This window comes from Passer montanus, unplaced genomic scaffold (genome assembly GCF_014805655.1).
Source record: "Passer montanus isolate IOZ18808 unplaced genomic scaffold, ASM1480565v1 scaffold81, whole genome shotgun sequence".
NCBI classification, from domain to species: Eukaryota; Metazoa; Chordata; class Aves; order Passeriformes; family Passeridae; genus Passer; species Passer montanus.
Window position 1 is genome coordinate 715080 of NW_024373368.1, and position 22590 is coordinate 737669.

The 22590-nt window shown below is 63.9% G+C and overlaps 2 protein-coding genes across 3 annotated transcripts; one reads left to right on the top strand and one right to left on the bottom strand.

Moving 5' to 3' along the window:
- The first annotated feature begins 1778 nt into the window (after nucleotides 1-1778).
- SEPTIN4 (septin 4) lies at nucleotides 1779-13122 on the top strand. Of its 2 annotated transcripts, XM_039732943.1 has the most exons (12): nucleotides 1779-3406; nucleotides 5023-5322; nucleotides 5545-5638; nucleotides 5752-5838; nucleotides 6618-6741; nucleotides 7039-7173; nucleotides 7253-7370; nucleotides 7683-7784; nucleotides 8142-8238; nucleotides 8349-8511; nucleotides 11003-11102; nucleotides 11369-13122. In XM_039732943.1, exons 1-12 carry the CDS (start codon nucleotides 3371-3373, stop codon nucleotides 11426-11428), a joined length of 1416 nt encoding a protein of 471 aa, XP_039588877.1. In that variant the 5' UTR covers nucleotides 1779-3370; the 3' UTR covers nucleotides 11429-13122. The 2 variants fall into 2 exon arrangements, with proteins under 2 accessions (XP_039588877.1, XP_039588876.1); XM_039732942.1 differs by lacking the exon at nucleotides 1779-3406 and having other exon boundaries at nucleotides 4640-5322.
- Nucleotides 13123-16935: 3813 nt separating this feature from the next.
- Nucleotides 16936-22543, bottom strand: CCDC183 (coiled-coil domain containing 183). The gene is made up of 14 exons (XM_039732904.1): nucleotides 22267-22543; nucleotides 22063-22184; nucleotides 21847-21918; nucleotides 21035-21202; nucleotides 20804-20908; nucleotides 20533-20640; nucleotides 19774-19902; nucleotides 19420-19477; nucleotides 19237-19337; nucleotides 18822-18982; nucleotides 18336-18489; nucleotides 18097-18216; nucleotides 17778-17874; nucleotides 16936-17166 (listed from the first exon to the last, which is right to left on the bottom strand). The coding sequence occupies exons 1-14, from the start codon at nucleotides 22541-22543 to the stop codon at nucleotides 17054-17056; spliced, it is 1785 nt and encodes a 594-aa protein (XP_039588838.1). The 3' UTR covers nucleotides 16936-17053.
- Nucleotides 22544-22590: the final 47 nt, after the last annotated feature.

Below are 22590 nucleotides of genomic sequence, written 5' to 3' on the forward strand. Positions count from 1 at the left end.
GTACCCACTGCCTGCACCGGGCCCTGCCAATGCCCAGCACCCAGTACTGGTGCCCTACACCCGGTGCACGTGCCCTGTCCCTGGTACTGGTACCCTGTCCCTGCTGCAGTGTCTTGTTCCTGGTGCTGGAGCCCTGTGCTCGGTGCCATGTGCCACCACCCTGTGCCACTGTGCAGCTCCCGGTGCCCGGTGAGCGCTGCCAGAGCTGGTGCCCAGTGCCCAGTCTCAGTGCCAAAGCAAGTGTCCAGGGCAGTGCCAGGCATTGATGCCAGAGCCGAATGCCAAGGCTGGATGCTGATGCCCAGTGCCCGGTGCTGGTACCCAGTGCGTGGTGCCAGTGCCCGGTGTGCGGTGCTGGTCCTGGTGCCCGGTGCGCATTGCTCGGTCCCGGTGCTGCTGCCTGTACCCGCGCGCAGTGCGCGGTGCCGGGGCCGGGGCCGGTGCCCGGTGCCGCTGCCGGTGATGCCGAGCGGCCGCCCCGCCCGCCCCCCCGCCCGGCCCGGGCTGCCCCGCAGCGCCCCGCACCGTGGCACGGGCCCGCTCCCGCAGCCCGGGCCCGCTCCCGCAGCCCGCTGCCCTCCGTGAAGGTGACGGTGCGCGGGGGCGGAGCGGACCGGGGCCGCCGGTGCCGCAGCGGAACGCGGGGGAAACACGGGCGGCGGGGCAGCACCTGCCGGCCCCGGAGGGCGGCAGCCCCGGGGGAGGCGGGGGGGCCACGAGCCCCTCACCGGAGCATCCGGGAGGGCAGCGCTCGGGAGCGTCACCTGCGTGTGCCCCGTCCTGCGCTCCTCCCACGGGTGTCCGTGCGTGGGCAGCGGGAGCCGCTCTGGTGCGGCTCCGTGCCGTGCATCGGTTCCCAGCTCTTGGCAGGTCCCCGGGCTGCGGCGCTGGTGGCACTGCCGGCCCGGCCGGGCCCTCGGCCGGGACCGTCACACGCACGGAGCCGGCTCTGTACTCACCGGCAAGGTCCGGAGCCGCCGCTGGCATTCCCAGCCCGCGGCAGCTTGCTCTGCATCTCCCGCTCTGCCTCGCTCCGCGGCGGCGGCAGGTCCCCAGGAGCCGCCCGGCCCGGCCACGTCTCCGCGGGGACCTCGGGCTGTGTCCAGGGTGGGGGTGCGGACAGAGGGCTGCGGCCGTGGCTCGCGTGGCACCGGCTTGTGGCTGCCGGGACAAGTGGCCTTGGTGGGGAGCGCCGCGGCCGCGCTGCCCCGGCAGCCGCCGTGGGAACCAGCCCGGCACATTCCTCCGGAGCTGGATGCAGTGAAACCAGAGAGGCTGGCGGAGCGTGTCGCAACGGAGCGCCTTCCCGACAGGCTCCAGACCGTGGCTGTGGGATGCACACATCAGCCTCGGAAACACCGGGAGGGGACAGCAGCCACAGCTGGGGACCGGGGGCAGCTGGGCTCACCCCGTGCACGTGGGGTGAGCTGGGGCTGGAGGTGCTCCAGAAGGAGCCGCAGAGGCAGAGCCGGTGTCCCCGTCACCAGTGCCACAGCCCTCTGTCCCCAAAGCAGTTCCCAGCTGGCCCAGAGGCAGCATGAGCACTGGTACCCACCCTGGGCTCTGCTCCCGGCTCTGAGCGGGTCAGATCTTGCCCAGCCCCGTGTGCTGAGATCTCACCTGGTTTCCAGCCCGGAGAGGCCTTGCTGTCATGTCCCAGCTCACGGGGAGCCATGGTCCCATCCTGGCGTCCCCACTCAGGTGCTGACAGGCCCTTCAAACTGTGGGAGAGGGGCTGGAGCTGCTGCACCAAGGGCAGTGGCTCTCATCCCCTATGCTCACCCAGAGCAGGGACCCACACCACAGCCTGCCCCAATCCTTGGGGTGCCCAGCACCCTGCTCCTCTTGGAGCTGCCGGGAGACTCAGTTTCCCATCTGGAATGCTGCTGAGGGGTGGGATGGCAGAGCTGGGGCTACCCTGATTCTGCGGCAGGAGCATCCCGTGCATCCAGAGGCGGGGCCGGGCAGGCACAGCCCAGTCCTGTCCCCCTGGGAGCGAGCTGGCCTGGTCCTGGCAGCGCTGGGCTTTCACTGGGGGCTTCTCCTGCGCGGGGTTCGTGCCTTTGGGACAGCGTTTGTGTCTGGGATGCTCAGCCACAGTGACACAGTGGCCGTGCCGCGGGTGGCATTCTGGGTGTCACCTTTAGAGGGCTTGGGAACGCCTGTCAGCCTGGCGGTAGGGACAGCACCTCGCCGGGATGTTCCCTTCCTTTGCCGGGGAAAACACCTCCCGTGGGAATGTGGTACCCGCGGAACGATGCTCGGGGCAGCCGGTGGCTCTCCTAGGTCAGGCTTTGCCCGCTGCCTCCGTGTCCCCCCGCGCCGCAGCCCTCGGGCTGTCACCGCGGGGACGGTGCGATGCAGAGTGACAGGCGGGGACAGGGCTGCGGGGCCGCTGACAGCCCGGGTGTGAGGCCGGCTTGCACTCAGCCGCGTGTGTAATCTGCTTACGGGGGCACCGACACAGCCCCGGGCTCTCGCTGCCGTAAATCCCCGCTCCTGCCGGGAGTGCAGCCTGGGACGCCGGGAAAGTGGCCGAGCGACCCTGGATCGCGCCTGAGCTGCTCTGATGCATCTCGACACGCATCAAGGTGAATCACCATCCCTGGTGACCCCGAAGTGACAGCTGGGGAACCCTGACTGCCACCCACGGCTGCTCCTGGGGCACTGTTAACCCTTCACCTCCCAGGGATGAGCCGGGAAAGCCGAGGCAGGAATGCTGGAGCTCCTGCCTGAGACCTCTGTGGTGGGCAGTGTCCCTGCTTCTCCCAGGCCAGGGCTGGGTCCTTCCCAGCCAGGCCCAGCTCGAGGAAGAGCTTAAAGCCACGTGGGGAAGCTTTAAGTATCAGGTGCAAAAGTGTGGGAAAACTGTGTTTCTGACCTCAAATAGGCTGTGCAGCCCTGCTGGGGAATGCTCCAGGTGGGCAGTGGGAGTGGACTGGGATGGAGACGAATTTCATCCCGGGATGGAGGGAGTTTTGTCCCAGGATGAGTGGATTTTTGTCCTGGGACAGTGGTGTTTCCAAAGACTGAGTGTCCTCCTGGGCTATAGCCAATCTGTGCATTCAGCCCAGGGGTGCTGGTGCTGCTGGTGGTGATGGTGGTGGTCTTGCAGCCCCCACCCAGGACCTCCCTTGGCCAGTGATGGCTGGTCCTTGAAACCTCCCCGGCCGGGCAGGAGCTGGGTTTGGCTCTGCCCGGGGGTCCCTCACCCCTGCCGTGCCCCTCGCAGGGGCCGACTCTGGCTCCTGGGTGCCGCCCGGCGCGGAGCCTGCCCAGGGTGGAGTTATGCTAATGCTGCTCCCCAGCCCTCGGCGCAGCCGGTGCCACTCGGCATCTTCTGCTGGCCACGGGCGACGCTGGCTGTGCCATGGCCACCTGCCCCGAGCTGCAGCCTGGGCAAGAGGTACGGGGGCAGCGCCCGTCCCCGGCGGGGCGAGAGAGGGGGCAGAGGGGGTGGGGGGCATGGACCGCCCCGGTTCTGCGGGAAGGTGCCACAGCTGATCCTCCGTTCCGAGACGGCCCTGCCGGGGCTGCACTTGCTGCGGGACCCCCACGGCTGCGGCGCGAACCTCGGTGCCGCGGCACTGCCGAAGTCATGGGCCTCGCCGGGGGTGGGAGACGAGGGCGAGCCCCAAAGGGCTGGAGCCCCGAGGGATGGAGCGGCAGCAGGGCTGGTGGTGGCATCACCTCCCATCCCCGAGAGACCCCGGCCGGGCTGCGCTGGGGGCTGGCGCTGAGGCCCCCCAGGTCAAGGGCAGGGAGGAAGAGGATGCTGCGGTCACACAGACCCACCGAGCACTCGGGGCAGTGGGGAGCGTGGGGGTCCCGCAGCCCCCGCCATGGGGCCACCTGCTGTCCCCCAGCCCGGCCCCGTGGTCCCCGCGCTGTGGCCGCGGGGGCAGCGGGAGCGGGGCCAGGCGTGCGAGCGCTCAGCCCGGGCAGCGCCGTGACCTTGTTTCCAGCCCGCTAATTCCGCGCATCTCGCCTTGCCGCCGGCACCGCTGCCCGCCCCGGCAGCGAGCGGGGACACGGCGTAGGGGAGGACACGTGTCCCCAAGGAGGGGTCTCGCCTCGAGGCCCCGGTCCGGGGGGGCAGTCCCCCAACGCGGAGCCCGCGGGGTCACGGGCTCCCCCGGCCCCTGCGTGCCTCTCGTTTGGGGCTGGGGTCGCCTGGCAGTTGCCTTGGGATCTTGGGGACGTTGGTGCCCGCTGGCAGCGGGGCTTGGTCCCACAGGAGCCGCTGCCGGACGTGCCCTTGGGAACGCGTCTCCTCCCGCCAGCGCTTGTAAACAGGATGTGGAGCCATCCCGATCCCGGCGTTCCCGTCCCTCGTCCCAGCCCCGCCACCCCGGGGGCAGCAGCTCGGGGGCAGCTGTGCCTGTGCCCCCCAGCCCCGCCCGCTGCCCGCGCCCCGCTCCAGGGCAGAGCCAGGGGAAGGAGGTGTCGGGGTCCTGGTCATGTCTCTGGGCCGGCTCCCCTGCCCTGGCCTTCTCCCGGGACTGCGGGGGCCCCTGTGCTGGCACCCCGTGAACGGCAGCGGGCGGGGGGCAGGGGCGCCAGGGGAGCAGCCCCGCTCCGGCCGCCCCCAATCGCTCTTCCTCTCTTCTTGGTGTGTCTGCCTCCTCCCGGCCTCTCCCTGTCCTCCTGGCAGGCCGTGGGGCGCGGGGGGGTCCTGGCTGCCCCAGAAGACCCCGAGGATCGGCGGGGTGCCCAGGGGGAAGGTGCCTGCCCCTGTCCCCCGGAGTGCCAGGAGCTAGCTACGCCGCAAGTCGTAAGCGCCCGAGGGGCACGGGACCACGGCTGTCCCCGCTGCCATCCCCACGGCTGTACCCGTGGCTGTCCCCAGGGTGGTCGCTGGTCTCCTGGGGTGGCCGTGTCCCATCTCTCCTCCCATCCCTGCCACCTTTAGGCTGCATGTGTCTGGCTGCTGCGGTTTGGGGGCTTGTGAGGCTGAGCTGGGGGGTGCCACATCAGGCTGGCACTGCCACCACCAGTGTCACCTCCTCCTTTGGTCCCCAGATAAAACGTTTCCTGAAGGAGGACTCGGACGAGGCTGAGCTGACGCAGTTCCTGCGGGATTGCCCAGCAGCTGACAGCTCCCGGAAGGTGGAGGTCCCGGAGAGCCGGCGGGAGCCCGGCCACCCCCTGGGCAGCGTGGCCAGGGTCCCCCCAGACGAAGCCAGTGACGAGAGGGACACCAGGATTTTCTCCCGCTCCCGGCCCTCGGATTTCCAGCAGCACATCGCCGCGCCCCCGCCCCCCAGCCCCAACCGCCCGCGGAGCCCCTGGGGACAGCTGGACCCCTACGACTCCTCCGAGGTGCAGGATGTGTCCCTGGGGAGGGGGGGACACACGTGGGGCGAGGGGCTGCAGGATGGAGGATGTTCCCATCCTGTGAACACAAAGGCTTTGTGCAGGCATGGCCTCATCCCCTGGAACTCCAGCCCTGGGAATCCCTTTGTGCGCCGGGGGAAGGAGGTCTTCCCAGGGTAGGAGGTGGGCTGGCAGCGTCCCTGTCCCACATCCCCTGTCCCTCTGCAGGATGACAAGGAGTACGTGGGCTTTGCCACGCTGCCCAACCAGGTGCATCGCAAGTCGGTGAAGAAGGGCTTTGACTTCACCCTCATGGTGGCAGGTATGGGGGTACAGCTGGCCTGGGGGTGCTGACCCCACTCTGCATCCCAAACACCCTGCGCTGGGGAGGGGGGGATCCTGGCTGCCCCCCTCATCTTTGTGCTGCTTTCTCAGGGGAATCCGGGCTGGGCAAGTCCACCCTGGTCAACAGCCTCTTCCTGACGGACATGTACAGGGACCGCAAGCTGCTCAACGCCGAAGGTCAGGGGGACAGTCATGGCCCAGAGGGGTGTCCTGGGTGACCGGGGCAGTGCAGAGCCCAGAGATGCTCCTGTGGGCTGCAGCCCCTCTCCCTGCCCCTGACACGACATGTGCTGTGTTGCCAGCTGCCCACTGGCACTGGGGACCACTCTGAGGCAGTGGGGACACCCCTGGACAAGAAGGGGACCCCCATGGAGACTTTATTTCCACGGCAAAAACAAGCCCTGGCTTGTTGGGGATTGGCTGGAGCTGCAGCTTTTCTGGGAGGCTGGGGATAGTCAGGGCCTGGGGCACAGTGCCAGTTCATCTACAGCCAGTTTTTGAATTAAAATGGCCCAAACTTGCCCAGATCCCCAGGAGTTCAAGGAGTTTCTTTGATTTGTTTCCGCTGCTTGGAGTGAAAGCCAAACCACACAGTGCAGCAGGAGCATCCTTGGGGATGCAGGGACATGGAGGGTCCTGGGGTGAAGGGGCATGTGCAGTCTGGAGCTGCGGGGTCCTGCAGCAAGGCCCAGCCCCAGCAGACCCCTGTGCTGCTTGAGCTGGGGTCCTGGGGTGGCAGTGGCACAGCCACCAAGGGATGGGTGCCCATCCATGGGGATGTGGGGGCCGCAGCATGGAGCATCCTCTCCTGGCCTGGAGCATGGCGTGTGTCAGGCTGATCCAGCCGGGTCACCCAGCCCCCAGGGTGGGGCTGACACTTGGGGGTTGCAGCATGTCCCCATGTAACCTCCACCCTCCCTCGTGTCCCCCCTTGTGACGTGTGTCCCTCCCCACAGAGCGCATCACGCAGACGGTGGAGATCACCAAGCACGTGGTGGACATCGAGGAGAAGGGGGTCAAGCTGCGCCTGACCATCGTGGACACGCCGGGCTTTGGGGACGCCGTCAACAACACCGAGTGGTGAGTGTCAGGGGTGGGGACTGTGCCCAGGGTGGGTGGGATGGTGAGTGCCACAGAGTGGGGACTGTGCCCAGGGTGGGTGGGATGGTGAGTGCCACAGAGTGGGGACTGTGCCCAGGGTGGGTGGGATGGTGAGTGCCATGGGGTGGGGGTCTCCCCAGGGCAGACACCCCATGGTGGGTGGGATGCCCTTGGTTCACTGGGCTTAGGTGCTGAGCCATGGAGGTACTGAGCTGAGGGTCCACAGAGAGCAGGGGGTCTCACAGAGGACTCGGTGTCACCTCGCTGTCCCTGCAGCTGGAAGCCAGTGGCTGACTACATCGACCAGCAGTTCGAGCAGTATTTCCGTGACGAAAGTGGCCTCAACCGGAAAAACATCCAGGACAACCGAGTGCACTGCTGTATCTACTTCATCTCGCCCTTTGGCCACGGGTACGGGCAGCCCTGCCCGCGCTGCCGGGGGGCAGGGCAGGGGCTCGGTGGCACGGGGCTCACCAGGCTCCCCCCGCAGGCTCCGGCCCCTGGACGTGGAGTTCATGAGAGCTCTGCACCAGCGCGTGAACATCGTGCCCGTGCTGGCCAAGGCTGACACCCTGACCCCCGCCGAGGTGGAGCGCATGAAGAACAAGGTGAGGGGAGGTGGGCCAGCTGGGAGCTGTCCCAGCAGGTCCCCGGGCATGGGGGTGCCCTGGGGTCTCCATCCATCTCCTGCCTGGAATTTGCCCTGGAGCATTTTCCAGGCTTGAATCACTGTAGAGGACCATGTTGCCCCTATGGCCACCAAGGACACATCTGCCCAGGGCTCAGCTGGGGGTTGGAAGGACTGGGGGGTGTCCATGACATCTGGTCTGGTGGGACATGGCTTTTGGGGGCCCTGTGTGGTGCCTCCCACACCCTTCCCAAGGCCGGAGCCCTGCCCTCAGGGAGCTGTTTGCCTCCAGATCCGGGAGGAGATCGACCACTACGGCATCCGCATCTACCAATTCCCTGAGTGCGACTCGGATGAGGATGAGGAGTTCAAGCTGCAGGACCAGGCACTGAAGGTGGGTCCAGCTCTTCCAGCTCCGTCACTGGAGGAGCAGAGCCCTGTGTCCAGGAGGACACGTCACCCTGGGGTACCTGCAGGACTCTTTGGGGCCACGCAAGCTCTCCAGCATGGAGGGGCTGGCACATATCTCAGTACCCAGACATGTCACCAAGATCCCATGGGTGACACCTGCAGCTTGGTGGGGAAAACCCATGCCACGACCTCTGCTGTCCCAGTGGGCTCTCCACAGCCGGGCCTTTGGAGTATCTTGGCAAATGGGTGCTGGACACAGCCGAGAAGGGCGTGTGGAGGGATGCGGGTCCTGGGAGCTGGGGGTCATGGCAGGGCCCTGCTGATCCCCCCGCCCTTGCAGGAGAGCATCCCCTTCGCCGTTATCGGCAGCAACACGGTGGTGGAGGCCAAGGGCCGGCGCGTCCGCGGGCGCCTCTACCCCTGGGGCATCGTGGAAGGTAACGCTGGGCCGTCCCCGGCGGCCCCGGCCTTTGGGGACAGGGACACGGCGCGCCCGTCGCAGCCCCGGGCCGGGACGGGCTGTGCCCCTGACCCCGCTCCCCCGCAGTGGAGAACCCGTCCCACTGCGACTTCGTGAAGCTGCGGACGATGCTGGTGAGGACGCACATGCAGGACCTGAAGGATGTGACACGGGAGACGCACTACGAGAACTACCGCACGCAGTGCATCCAGAGCATGACCCGCATGGTGGTCAAGGAGCGCAACCGCAAGTACGGGCGGGCCGGGCCGGGCGGGGGGCTCCTCCCTTTGGGGTGACCCCAGCCACTGCAAGTGGCGGTGTCGACAGGTCAGGGCTGTGCGTGGGCCGTGCTGGGGAGCCCCGGTGAGGTGAAGGGTTCCTCCTTGGGCTGGGAGTGCCTGGGGTGCTCAGGCAGTGAGGGGGCCCTGCAAACCCCGAGGCTGGCTCTGTCTTAGCTGGGATACTCCACCGCTGTGACCCTGGGGTGGCTGGGGGCATGCTCTGGTAGTCAGGGGCCCCTGCATCTCCCCAGAGCTGGGGCTGGTTTAAGGAGCATGTTCCAGCAGTGAGGGGGACCCCATGTGCCCCCAGGGCTGGGGCCAGGGTGTGCTCTGGCAGCAAGGGGACCGTGTGTCCCCTCTGGGCTGGGTGTGTCTCGGGGGATGCTTCAGCACCGAGGGGGATCCTGCATCCCCTGGGGCTGGCTGTGGGGGGATGCTCCAACAGGGAGGGGGCCCCTGCATCCTTGCAGGCACCAGAGCAGGAGCCCAACAAAAGCAGGTGCTGGGGCTCTGCTCCTGGATCAGCCGAATTCACGGCACCCACATCCACTTTAGCCACCCCGAGGTGCTGAGGGAGCCCCCACAAGCAGGGCCCCTGCTGGGACCCTCCAGCCGGGGGTCAGAGCAGTGTGGGGGCGAGTGGGGGCTCTGTGGGTCCCGGGGCACTGGAGCCGTGCTGTGGGGGGCTGGCAGTGGCTATAGGCACCTCTAAGTGTCTCTCCCCGTGTGCCCCGGGCAGGAGCCACCCCTCCGTGCTGAGGCTGTGCTGCGGGGACAGCTCTGCCGACTGAGCCGGGACCGGCCGGCCCGCGCTGGGCCTCGCCCTGCTTGCCCTGCCACCCCCTGGCCCCTCTATAAAAGTGCTTGTTGGTACCCAACGCTGTCTTGGTCCTTCTGTGCCCGAGCAAGCCCAGGCAGCTGCCCTCGGGGTGAGCCGGCCCTGTGGCCATCCCCCGTGGCTCTGTGGCACACAGCTCTTGTCCCACACAAGCTGCCCTTGGGGTGCCAAAGGACGCTGTGTGCTTGCCCTGCCACCCCCTGGCCCCTCTATAAAAGTGCTTGTTGGTACCCAACGCTGTCTTGGTCCTTCTGTGCCCGAGCAAGCCCAGGCAGCTGCCCTCGGGGTGAGCCGGCCCTGTGGCCATCCCCCGTGGCTCTGTGGCCACCCACACAAGCTGCCCTTGGGGTGCCAAAGGACGCTGTGTGCTGGTGGTGTCACCCCGGCTCACCCAGCTTTGGGGGATGTGTCACTGTTTGGTGGCACTGAGCCCCCATCGTGCTGCCCTCCCAGGGATGTGATTTTGGGGTGCTGAGAGCTTTTGCTGCTCAACACATTGTGCTGTTCGGCTGCAGCTCCGTGTCGCTGCCAGGGCTGCCAGGGGCTCCCCACGGCCCCCACGGCCAGAGCCGAGACAACGGCAGCGCCTTCCAAAGCGCTCCCGAGGCGGCCAAACCCCGGCCCTGGCGCTGGCCCAGCCCGGCACAGCGGGACCCCCGGGCAGGGCTGGTCCGTCCTGCCCGGGACAGGGCTGGTCCGTCCTGCCCGGGACAGGGATGGCCCGTTCTCCCCGGGACAGGGATGGCCCGTCCTGCCCGGGACAGGGATGGCCCTCCTGCCCGGGACAGGGCTGGTCCGTCCTGCTCCAGACAGGGGATGGCCCGTCCTGCTCCAGACAGGGGATGGCCCTCCTGCCCGGGACAGGGATGGGCCTCCTGCCCGGGACAGGGATGGCCCGTCCTGCTCCAGACAGGGATGGCCCTCCTGCCCGGGACAGGGATGGCCCGTTCTCCCCGGGACAGGGCCGGCCCGTCCCGCCCGTGCCCCAGCCGTGCCCATCGCCCCTTTGCCCGCAGGGGCCGCGGCGTGTGGCGGTGGCACGTGGCAGCACGCGTGACGCTGCCAGCCGCTGTTGGTGTCCCGGCCTTGTCACCCGCTGGGGTGGCACGTGGCATCCACAGGGACGGGGGAGGGCCGGTCCCTCCCGGGGCCATGGGGAAGCCATCGGCTGGGGGATGCTCGCGGCTCCCTCCGGCAGGAATGGGCTTGAATGGGAGCAGAGGCTCGGGAAAAGGGTGTGGGGCATCCCTGGGGCTGTCGAGTGCCTGGTGAGCCCATCCTGAGACCGGGGGACAGAGGGGAGATGCCGAGGTTTTGACGTTTTAAAGCAGCAGGGAAAATGCTGCCCATGGAGAGACCAACCCCAGTGGGATTCCCCTCAAGATGGGAGGGTGTGGAGGAAGTCCCTGGGTCCCCCCTTGGTTGGTGCATGGCAGGTTGGGGGTGCTGAGATTTGGGGGCTGCCTGGGGCCATTCACATCTCCCTTGCTTGGAAAAAAACCACTCTGATGGTGGCCATGGGCCCAGGGCTGTGCAGGGCTGCTGGGGACATGCAGGGGCTCCGCGGGGGAATGTCCCTGGGGGGCTGGGGCAGCACCCTCACCTCCTCTCTCTGCCCACAGCAAGCTGACCCGGGAGAGCGGGACAGACTTCCCCATCCCTGTGATCCCCCCAGTGCCGGACGTGGAGACGGAGAAGCTCATCCGGGAGAAGGATGAGGAGGTGAGTGTGGGGCGGGCTGAGCCCCAGACCCCCATCCCCGCTCCCTCCTGCCCCGGTGATGGCACAGCCACTGGGAGCCACCCTTCCTGCAGCATCCCGGTGGCTGCTACTCCAACCAGCAGGGTCTGGAGGTGCATCCAGGTTCCCCCTCCCTAGCTGCTGCCGATCCCTGTTTGTCTGGGATGCTCAGCCCGAGCCCCATTTGCATGGGAGCTGCGTGGCTGGGGCTCGGCACCATCCGCGATCCCGGCTCTGCTCCCTTCCAGCTGCGGCGGATGCAGGAGATGCTCCAGAAGATCCAGAAGCAGATGAAGGACTCGCACTAGCCCGTCCCTCCTCCTCCTCCCCCTCCTGGCCCCGATCAGAAATGTTTACATCGCGCTCCACCCGCCCGGCCCCGCTGCCAGACTCGGTACCGACACCCACCCACCACCTTAAGCTGCGGCATCGCCTTACGCAAGCACCCAGCGCCCGCGGGGACCAGGGCACAGCGAGGGGACACCAGGGCACAGCGAGGGCCAGGGCCTCTCCTGCCCCGCTCCTCTCCACTCACTGGGGACAGCTTGGTCCCCCAAGCTTTGGTTTCCCATTCCTCCACAGCTCTGGGGAGGGCCCTGGCCAGCCTGGTCCCCACAGTGTGTCCCTTGTCCCCGTGTCACCCTGGGCTCCCTGCTTACAGCCTTTATGCTCAGCTTGGCCCTGGCTTAAGGGAAGAGGAAAGGGGGGCACTGCTGCCAGCCCCCCAAAGGCCCCAGCTGCTGTGGGGGACGGGGCTGTTCCCCTGCCCTTGGCTGGCATGGAGGGACAGCAGCTCCTGGGAACCACAGGGGACAGAGGGGATGGACAGCCAAGGGACAGCTCCATCCTGCTCCATGCCAGCACCAGTGCAGGGGGACAGAAGCTTGTCAGTGTCCAGCCCTGTGTCCTTACCCTGTCCTCACTGAGTGACAGCAGGGCTGTGGCACAAGGAGCACTGGGGAATCAATGTTGCCAGGGAAAATCCCTTGAACCCCAAATCAGAGGCTGGGCACCCCAGCCTGCCGTGATGTTGGCCCTGTAAAGCAATAATGAGTGTCCTCTGCCCGTGGCACCTCTCACCCCATGGCAACAGCACCGGCCCTGGCTGGAATTTCAGCCCCTGCTGCCACTTGCTTTTCTGTGGTGTCCTGTGTGCCCAGGATGTCCTTGTCCCTGCTGCTTCTTGGCACAGCAGCCCCGTGTATTCTCCAAGGATGTACCCATCTGTGCTGCTTCCCAGCGAAGCGCTGCTGCGTGTCCCCATGTCCCCCACGGTGTCCCCATGTTCCCCACCGTGTCCCACTTGGTTTTGCTGCCCTACAGAGCACTGCAGCTTCTCCCCCCTGCTCAGACTGTCCCCATCTGTGTTGCTTTCCCACAGAGCTGTGTTGCATCTGTGTGTGCCCCTGGGATGTCCCCAGCCATGTCACCACCCTGCAGGGCTCTGTGTAGTGTCCCTGTGTCCCCAGGGATGTCCCCAGCTGTGTTGCTTCCTGCAGAGCCCCACTGTGTGTCCCCAGGGCCGCCTCTCGCAGCATCCCTGGGGAGATGGGTCCAAACCCCTCCTGGGTCTGGGAAAGCCCGCAGGGCATGGTGAGGATGCAGGCAGGACTGGGAGCAGTGGGAGCTGGCTGCCGTGGGGATGTCCTGTCCCCATCAGGGCCCCGAGCTGGGGCGTGGCTGGCAGGGGCTGTGCCCGGCCGGGGTCAGGGCTGCAGGGTGCCCGGGCAGCACCCAGCCTGTGCCCCCCGTGTCCCCGTGCCAGCGGGGGTCCCGTGGCCCCCGTGGGCAGGGTCCCCCCGGGCAGGGCCCTGCAGGGAATATTTAGTGCTTTCCTTTTTTTAATCTTGCTATTTTCTTACAGAAGCCCCTCCCCTGGCATGACGGTCCTAGAGGCGTTTATTAACGGATCAGAGAGTATAGGTTTATAAATTCTTATAGAGTAGTGGAAATATTTTTATCCCTCCACAACCGTTCTCAATAAATACGGCTGACCTGGCTTGTCTGCAACCCCTTGTGGCTTCCACCGAATGGGGGCACCCCATGGCCCTGGGCACCCACATCCCTGGGCACCCATGTTCTGAGGCTGGTGGTGGCCCACCCTCTGGTCTGTTGATCCTGGTCCCTTAGCAAAGGCTCAAAATGGATAGTGGGGGGGGTGGGGGGGTGGTTTGGACACCCAGCTTGGGGTGTGGTGGGAGAGCCTCTTGGGATCCAGCTCTGGGATGAGGGGGCACAAGGAGGCTCATGTGAGAGCAGCTCATGTGATCTCATCTCATGTGCCCTGGGGTGCTGCGTGCTGCTAGTGTGGGGCTGGGATGGGAGTGGGGAGGACTGAGGCTGAGCAGGGGATGGAATTGCCCTCCACATGCTGCCCCCAGGCACCACTGTGTCCCCCACCAGTGGCGAGCCCTGCCAGGAGACACCACCAGCCCCTGTGCCCAGTCACCCCAGTTTGGGTCCCCTAGGACCTGCTGGGGTGGAGGAACAGGAGGAGGGGGCAGAGGGATGGATGGGCTGCATCTGTGGTTGCCTCCCAGAGGGCATCATCCACCTGCATCCCATTATCCCACCCTGCACCCCGACATCCCACCCCTGCCCCTGCATCCCCTCCCTCTCCTCCACACAGAGCCCTTGGGCTGATCCAGCCCAGCTGAGGCCACGGGACATCCCCAGGGCCAGCACAGACTGGGGATGGATGGATGGATGGATGGATGGATGGATGGATGGATGGATGGATGGATGGATGGATGGATGGATGGATGGATGGATGGATGGATGCTGGGGGTTCTGGTGGGTGACAAATGGGACATGACCTGGCCATGGGCACTGGCAGCCCAGGAAGCCAAGTGTCTCCTGGGCTCCTCCCCTCATGGTGGGCAGCAGGGGAGGGAGGGGATGCTCCTCCTCTGCTCTGCTCTCCCGAGCTCCCTCTGGAGCTGCCTCCAGCTCATCCCAGCACAGACATGGAGCCGGTAGAGCAGGCCCAGACCCAAAATGGTCTGAGGTGGTCCATGGTCTCTGCTGTGGAGGAAAGCTGCCTCATGGGACCTGCCAGCCACTTCTCCCCTTGCTGGGGGTCAGAGCATGGACCCCACCTCCTTGAGGTCCTTCCAGCCTTTACCAGCACTGCCTCGGCCCTGCACCTTGCCTGGCCCAGGGTGCTGAGCCCTGCTGTGGCTGTGATGCCAATTCCTGCTCTTCACCAGGCCAAACCCCCCCATCCCCTCCTATGAACCCTCTTACCAACATGGGGATGGAAAATGTTTGTGCTTCCTTGGCTGGAAGCAGCTCTCACCCCAAAGGCTGGGACACACAAACCTCCCATATCCCATATCCCACCACTGCAGCTCCAAGAAGGATCCCCTGGCTGCCTCTTCCTCCCCAGAATAGCCAACAGAGCCTCTGCTTTTGGTCCCAGACTGGCTGATTTACCTGGTTCCCATTTTCCCAGAGGATAAAACCCAGCACTGATGCTCCAGTGACATCCCCAGCTGTGCCCACCCTTCCCTGCACTCCATTCCATGTGATTTTCATCACACCTTTAAAAATAAAAAGTCCCAAACCCACTCAAACCCAGCCTTCCCAAGGCAGAGATTGATATTTCTACACGGCAAATGCTTCCATGCAATTCCCCAATGTCCTATTTTTGGTTTCTCACCAGTCCTGGCACTGGTTGCAGCATCCGTGCTGGAGCTCCAGCCGAGCTCAGAGGAAGGGAATGAAGGTTCCTTAGGGCAGAAAAGGAAATCTCTCATCTCCTTCCCTGGGCTGTACCACCCATGCCTGACACCTAATGAGGTGTCACCTCAGGTGACATCAGTCCTGTTGTTTCCCGTTTCCCCTTCATTTCCCTTTCCCTTTTCCCCTTCCCTTCCCTTCCCATTAATTTGTTCCTTCTATAATTGAATATATTTTCCCCTATGGGAGAGCCCCTGCAGCCCCACCTTTTCCCATCTTTTCAAATCCAGAAACCAAGGCGCTGCCTCCAGTTCTTTCCCCCCCACTCTAGTACCTCTTCTCCACTTGTCACATCCATTCCTGGTGCCATCTCTCCTGGATCCAAGGGAGCCAGGAGCAGTCATTCCGATTGCTCCCATTCCTGTCTCTCCCAGATCCAAGGGAGCCAGGAGCAGTCATTCCGATTGCTCCCATTCCTGTCTCTCCCGGATCCAGGGGAGCCAGGAGCAGAGCCAGGAGCAGTCATTCTGATTGCTCCCAGTCCCATCTCCCAGTGCCCGGGAGCTGCTGGCTGGGGGTGACAGCCCTTCCCTCTGTGACGAGGGGGGTGGGATGCGGTGTCTGAACACATCCAGCGGATGCTCCTGATGGAGCAGGTAGTCCTTGGATCCCCTGCTCAGGCCAGGAGGAGCTCAGAGAAGTGAAACCCCATTGCTGCTGCTCTGCCCCTCCTGTAAAGGCAGCTAAACCACCCCTGAATTACCTTCCAGCCAGAAAATGGGACACAGGCTGGAGCCTCCAGCCAGCTCCAGCTCTTCCATACCTTTTCCCACTTGCCTGTTCCCCACAGCCAGTGTGGAAAGACCAGACCAAGAGCTTGACACATTTCTCGGGCTGGGAGAGCTGGCTCACCTGGAGAGTAGAAGGCTCCAGGGAGAGCTCAGAGCCCCTTGCAGGGCCTAAAGGGGGTCCAAGAGAGCTGGAGAGGGATAGGGGACAAAGGATGGAGGAACAGGACACAGGGAAATGGCTTCCCACTGCCAGAGAGCTGGGATAGATGGGATATTGGGAAGAAACTCTTCCTTGTGAGGGTGGTGAGGCTGCGGTGGGCACACAAGAACACGACATGAACAGATGGATATACAATTACAGCCTGGTCTTTACTTGCAGAAGAGCCCACCTGTGGCTGTGGATTCTGGGAAGCTCCATGAGATGCCTTTACTGACACGTGACGTTATTTCTGGAGCTTCCCTGAAAAACCTCAAGTTGTGCTGTATTTTGTGAAGATAATGCCCATTCCACGGGACCCACCAGGAGCAGTGCTGAGAGGCTGGGGAGCGGCAGCTGTTCCTCCCCTCGGTGGTGATGTCATTGATGATGCCAGCACAAAGCACAGGGACCGAGCAGAACAGGCAGGGAAAGGCTGCTCTGACCCTGACACTCCCCTGTGGAGGGGACAAGGTGCCCCTGTCCTGGCTCTCTGTCCAGGAGTAGAGGCAGAGCCCCTCAGTTCCAGCTGTTCTTGGAGAAACAGCACCATCTATTTGCAGCACGAGGGGAGAGGGGACACGGTGGGTGCCCCTCAGCAGGACTACAGATCCCACCCTGGAGCAGCAGCTGTCCTTGGTCACACTAGGACATTGCTGACCCCCAGACCCTCCTGCAGCCCTGGTGACACCTGGGGCTTGCTCCAGGGTCAGGGCAGGAGTTGCAGGACATGCATGCAGGAGCAGCAGGGGGAGAGGCTCCAGGCTGGGGGCTCAGCTCAGCTTTGGGTCTCTCCTTCCCGGGTAGACTCTGCTCTTCTGCTCCCATGCACAGACATGAGGACCCACACCCTGGGACCCCACAGGACTCAGCCATTCCCCACATCTCCCCATCACCGGCTCGGACAGGCTGCAGCCCCTGAGGCATCAGAGGTCCTGGGAAGGTGTTGGCCCCACAGCACCAAGGGGGAGAAAGCCACACCAGCCCCAGCTTTGCTCCAGGGGCTGAACCTGTCCCTAACCCAGCCCATCCCCACCTCCAAACCTAGCTCAGAACCCCTCAGGATGGACCCCAACCTGTTGTGAGTGACAGAAGTGACCTAGGACCATCTGTTCCAGCTTTACCGTGGAACTGGGAGGAACGAAGATGTGGTTTATTAAACCTGCTGGGAAAAGCAGACTGAGAAAACTCAGCCCAAGGTGCTCCTGCTGGGGAAAGGGTACAGGGGGTGGCCTGAGGCCTTCAAAGCTCCCATGGAGAAACCACTACTTCTTCTTGCGACGTCTGGTGTTCATTCGGATCAGCTGCAGCCCCTGCTTCTTGATGTCCTCCCGGCTGGGGATGTTGTCATGCTCTTCATCCTCAAAATCCAAGGTGTCTGGAGAGGAGAGTGGAGAGAAGGGGTTGGGGAGGGTCTATGCCCCTGTCTCTGGGAGAGCTGGCACATTTTATTGGGCTCGTGGGATACGGGAGAGTCCTCATGGGCCTTTCCACCCCAGCATCCCAGGTGACCTGTGGGACCTGGTGATGCCACCACTGTCACCATCTCCAACACTGCTGGGGCTTCCTGTAAAGGTCTGGAGCTGCAGTGTGGTGGGCACAGCTCCTGTTTTGCTAAAGAAAGGTGGTGAGCTGCCCAAAGCTCTTTGCCTCTTCCAGAAGCATCCACAGGCAGAACCGAGCACTGATTATTCTTCACATCCAGGTGATTTTGGAGATGAGGGTGCTCCCTCTTGCCCCACAACATCTCTCCTTGTTCCTGCAGTGGCTTGGTGCTCATCCTGTCACCACCTGCCTTTGTTCACCCCCACCCCTGCCTAAAAACATCACCCACATCTGAAGCCTTGGAAACAGCCAAGGTCAGCCTCAAGACCTGGAGGCAATTTGTGGGTTGGTGTCCACTGGGAGACAGACATGGACTCCCAAAAAGCCCAGGGGAAAAGGGCTGGGACAGTCACTGTGGGACATGTCCCCACTGTGCTCTCCTACCATCTTCCATAGCGTTTTCATCCTCAAAGGAAATCCTCAGGTTCCGTGTTTCACCTGCAGCTCTTTTCTCCAGAAGGCTCCTGACCTTGGCAAAAGTCTGTGAAACACAGCCTGGGTTAAGTGCTGGAGGGCAGGTGGGTGTTACAGCCCAAGGGTGCCACACCTGAGCACCATGGGCTGGCACCATGGGTGCCTGGTGCCATCTGGGGCTGAGCTGCTCCATGGCTCTTCCCTGTGGCCTTGCTGAGGTGGCTTGGGTGGCCGTCTGTGAGGGCCCTGTGTGTGTCCCCAGGGCCACCAAGAGCCAGAGCCCCCGTACCTCACTGCGTTCATCAGTGCTGTCCTCGGGCCGGGCTGCCACCTTCTCCTTCAGGGACTGCAGCTTCTGCTCGCAGTACTGCAGCTTCTGCTCCAGCCCCACCACTGCACCAGAGTCCTCCTGGGGGAGACAGAACCACCTTGGTGGGGACAGCCAGGCCCTGGTGGCAGTGGCAGCCGTGCCAGGCGTCCCCGTGCTGCCCTGCCTGCATGGCCCTGCTCCCTGGAGCCCCGTGGTACCTGGCCAGGGATGCCCTGCAGGAGGAGGAACATGTTGTCAATGATGTTCTCAAACTCGATCAGGCGCTTCTGGTTCTTCAGCATCTGGGCTCGCATCTGCTCCAGCCGGGCCTCTTCCTGCTTCAGGTTCTCCCTCAGCTCCTCCTCCCGCAGCCTGGAGCAGCCACACTCACATCACACAGCTGCAGCGGGGTGCTGGGGCACCCCAAATCTGCTCCAAAAGCTGTTCAGGTTGCCCCATCCCCAACTACAGGCCAGCTCCATGCTGCTGGCAGCACTTCCCACACCAAGCAGAGAGAAAGGGAGCTCCTGGATCCCAGTGGGGGCTTTGAGTGCTCTGCCAGCAGCAGAGCTGGGAGCTCAGAAACCCTCCCAGTGCGGGAGGAATGCGTGGCTGCAGTGGGGTGGAGGTCAGGCTGCCTGCTGGGACATGTCCCCCCCAAAGGTGGTGGCCTGGCTGGCACAACTGTGAGAGGCCAGCAGCACCTGGTGGCACTGACGGGCTGGTTAAACTTCAGTTTAGCCTGCTCCGACTCCAGCTCCTGCAGGGTCTTCTTCAGCACGTTCTTCTTCTCGTTGCACTCATTGATGTGCTGCTGCAAGTTCCCCAGGGATTTCCTCTGTGCCTGGATGCTGCTGGGGATGTCCTGGCCAGGGGAGACACAAGGACTCAGCCCAAGGTGCTCCTGCTGGAAGCAGGGCCTCGGGGGGTTTACAGCACCATGGAGCTCTGTAGTCTCTGCTCATGGAGAAGGGCAGTGCCTGCCTGCAAAGAGGGGCTTTGTGGGGCTCCAGGGAGAGAACAGCAAATAACTGCACAGGGAAACGGGGGAGGAGAGAGGTCGCAGCTCCCCAGTGCTCCAGCAGCCCCAGATTTTAGCAGGGATGGGTTTTTCATTACCCAGAGGCAGGAGCACTGCAGGGCAGTCTTTGCCTTCTCCATCTTGTCGCTCACAAAGGCCTCACGCTGCATCTTGGCCATGGCGGCCTCCACGTCAGCACCTGGGGTGGCAGGGAAGGAGCAGGGCAGGATGTCCGTGGCTGTGCCCACATCCCCCCGCCCTGCCCCCTGCCAGGCACTCACCCATCAGCGCCTCCGAGGAGCTCTGGTCCTGCTCTGCAGAGAGCATGGACACCGCTTGCTGCAAGGACAGTCACTGTCACCCCTGGGGGCTCAGCACTGCAGGCTGCCCTGTGCCCCCGGCCCTGCCCGCCCCACAGCCCAGCTCACCTGCCCCACAGCCCCAGCCCTGCCCGCCCCACAGCCCCAGCCCTTCCTGCCCCACAGCCCAGCTCCCCTGCCCCACATCCCCAGTCATTCCTGCCCCACAGCCCTTCCAACCCTACACCCCCAGCTCACCAGCCCCCAGCCCTGCCTGCCCCACAGCCCAGCTCACCTGCCCCACAGCCCAGCTCACCTGCCCTCAGCCCAGCTCACCTGCCTCTGCTGCCTTTCGCTCTCCTCCTGGTGCCGGATGCTCTCAATGTGCTTCCTCTGCTCAGCCAAGGACTGGTCCCTGAGCTGCTTCTCCGCACGGACCTGGGGTCCCGCCTCAGCCATGAGTTTCTGGAGCATAACAGAGAAGGGAAGAGTTGCTGCCAAAGATAGTTGGAGCTTTCTACAGGTTGGTTATTAGGTTCAAGTATTGGCTTAGATTGAGATGTGGGAAGAAATTCTTCCCTGTGAGAGTGGTGACACCCTGGCACAGGGTGCCCAGAGCAGCTGTGGCTGCCCCTGGATCCCTGGAAGTGTCCAAGGTCAGATTGGACAGGGTTGGAGCAACCTGGGAGAGTGGAAGGTGTCCCTGCCCATGGCAGGGGCTGGAATGAGATGAGCTTTAAGGTTCCTGCTAACCCAAACCATTCCATGAATCTGTGATTTGAGATACTGGATGAGCTCCTGGAATGCCCAGTGTCAAAAGTGACCCCAGTCCATGCAAACAGGCTGTGAAGGAAGCTTGGCTAGGCAGGCTGGGGTGTGGGACACACTGCCTTTGCCATGGCTGATACTTCAGACAGGCTGACCCCAGTCCCAGGGGACAAGAGAGAGACCTGGAAGAACCTATGGAGGCCTCTGGGTGCTGTGGGCAACTTCAGCTCCATCTCTTTTGCCCTTGCTGACAGAAGGCTCTCAGGCCCAGGTATATGGTGCTGTCTGTGGGCACTGAAGGGTGGGAAAGGGCCCCACTTATCTCACCTTGATGACATCGTTGGCTTTGAGGCTAGTCCGGGCTGTGAGCTCCTCGTGGTACATCACAGTCATCCCAGACAGGAGGTCTAGGTATCGAGGCAGGTACACCAGCTCCTGGCACACAGGGAGCCACAGCTTGTCACCCACTGGGGTCCCTCGTGCTGTGACAGGGCACGGAAGGGACCAGCAGGGTGTCCCCTGGGACACAGCCCCTTGGGCACCCCGTGCCTTTGCAGGGAGAGCAGGTGAAACACCGGCACAGTGAGGAGGAGCTCACCCTCCTCAGGACTTCCTGCAGCTTCAGGTACAGGTTGGTCACAATCTCTCCACTGTGAATTTTCAAGAGCATCTTCTCGATGTCATTGCCCAGCTGGCGAATGGTCTGGAGCAGACACAGGGGGAAGACACAAAGTAACCACTTGTGCCAAGCTCGGTGCCCAGCTGGGGGTGCAGGGGCTGGATTAAAGCCCCCATGGGTGCTGGCACACCAGGAAGGGCTCCCAGCTACCTGCAACTGTGGCTCTTGCCACTTAGGATCCGTCTCAGCATCCTGCAGCTCCTGCAGGTGCCTCTGGCGCTCATCCCTGGCTTGGCTCCACTGCTTCAGCTGGTGCAGCAGCATGTCACACACCTTCACCTGGTCATGGACTTCGGCCTCAATCTTCTTTATGACCACCTGGATGGGCATGAGACCACTTTCCAGGCTGGATGATGCAGGAGAAGGGGGTGCTGCCCAGAAAACTCCCCCCAGGGTAGAGCTGGGGACACTGTGACACTGCTCCAGGATGTTGTTGCTGGTTTGATAGGATGGTGTCTGGGAGAGCTTTGCTCTGGGGGCTGGCTGGGGTAAGGCAGAGGTGGGCAACTGCTGGTGGCAGGGCTGGGCTGGGCTTAGGGACTCTGCATAACATGGAGCAGGGCTGGTGATCAATAGAATCGATCAGGGCCCAGATGGGGATGTTATCAGAGAGCAGCAGCACGAGGCCTCTGGGCAAAGGCAGCTCTGTGAGCACAGCGCCTCGATCTCCATGGGTTTGTAACCAGGGCACAACCTTGGGACAGGCAGTGAAGGGCAGGGACAGCATCTCTGCCAGGGATGCAACTGCACCCTGTAGGAACACGGGCAGTGCCAGGACACAGGGAGTGGGACAGCCAGGAGGTCTGCTGGGACAAAGGGGCTGCATGGATGGGTCCCATGGCACCAGACGTGAACAGCAGCCCTGCGGGGTTGTCCTGGTGCTGCTAGCATGTCCGTCTGCCATGCACTGCTCTTCTCAGTGTCCCCAGAGCCCCAGCCACTGCTCCTAGCCCTGCTGTTACCTCCAGGTTCTCAGTGGCTGAAACGAGCTCCTGGCCCTCTCCGAAAGCATCCTTAATGGGGAGTTTGTTGTACTGTGGGCAGGGGAAGGACAAAGATGGTCACTGTCAGCCTGGGAACGACACATCTTTTGCTGGCCTGTGCTGCCAGCTCCTGGAGGAGCTGGGGGTGCAGGGCCAGCACCAGGCAGGGGTGCAGCAGGAGGGACCTGCTGGTACCTTCAGGACAAAGTCCAGGATATTGGAGTCCTCCTGCAAGTCTGCCTTAAGGCTGGGAAGCAGCTCCCTGTTCTGCCGGAACTTCTCCTCACAGGACTGAGCGAAAATCTTCCCGCCTTGCTCTGAGGGACATCAGGCAGCCAATGGTACCACGTGGGGCGAGGGGGCTGTGACCCCCTGTCCCCAAGCAGCCCGAGGCAGCACCTTGCAGGCCCACGAGGACACGCATCTGCTGGCTGCGCTGGCTCAGGTCGGCCTTGGGGCCCCGCGTGCTGCCAGGGGTCTCCATCCCTTGGCCCGCCATTCCCGCTCCCTGTAGGACAGACGCCGAGGCCCTGCTGCCCCAGGAGGCACCGCAGCGTTGTGACCGCAGGGTTCCACCGTGCCCCAGGAGGCACCGCAGCGTTGTGACCGCAGGGTTCCACCGTGGAACCGTCACCACGGCACTGTCAACTGCCACCAGCGCCTCCTGCTCAGACATGGCCCAGCCCCCTCCTCAGCACTTCTGCAGGGAACAGTTTAATTAAC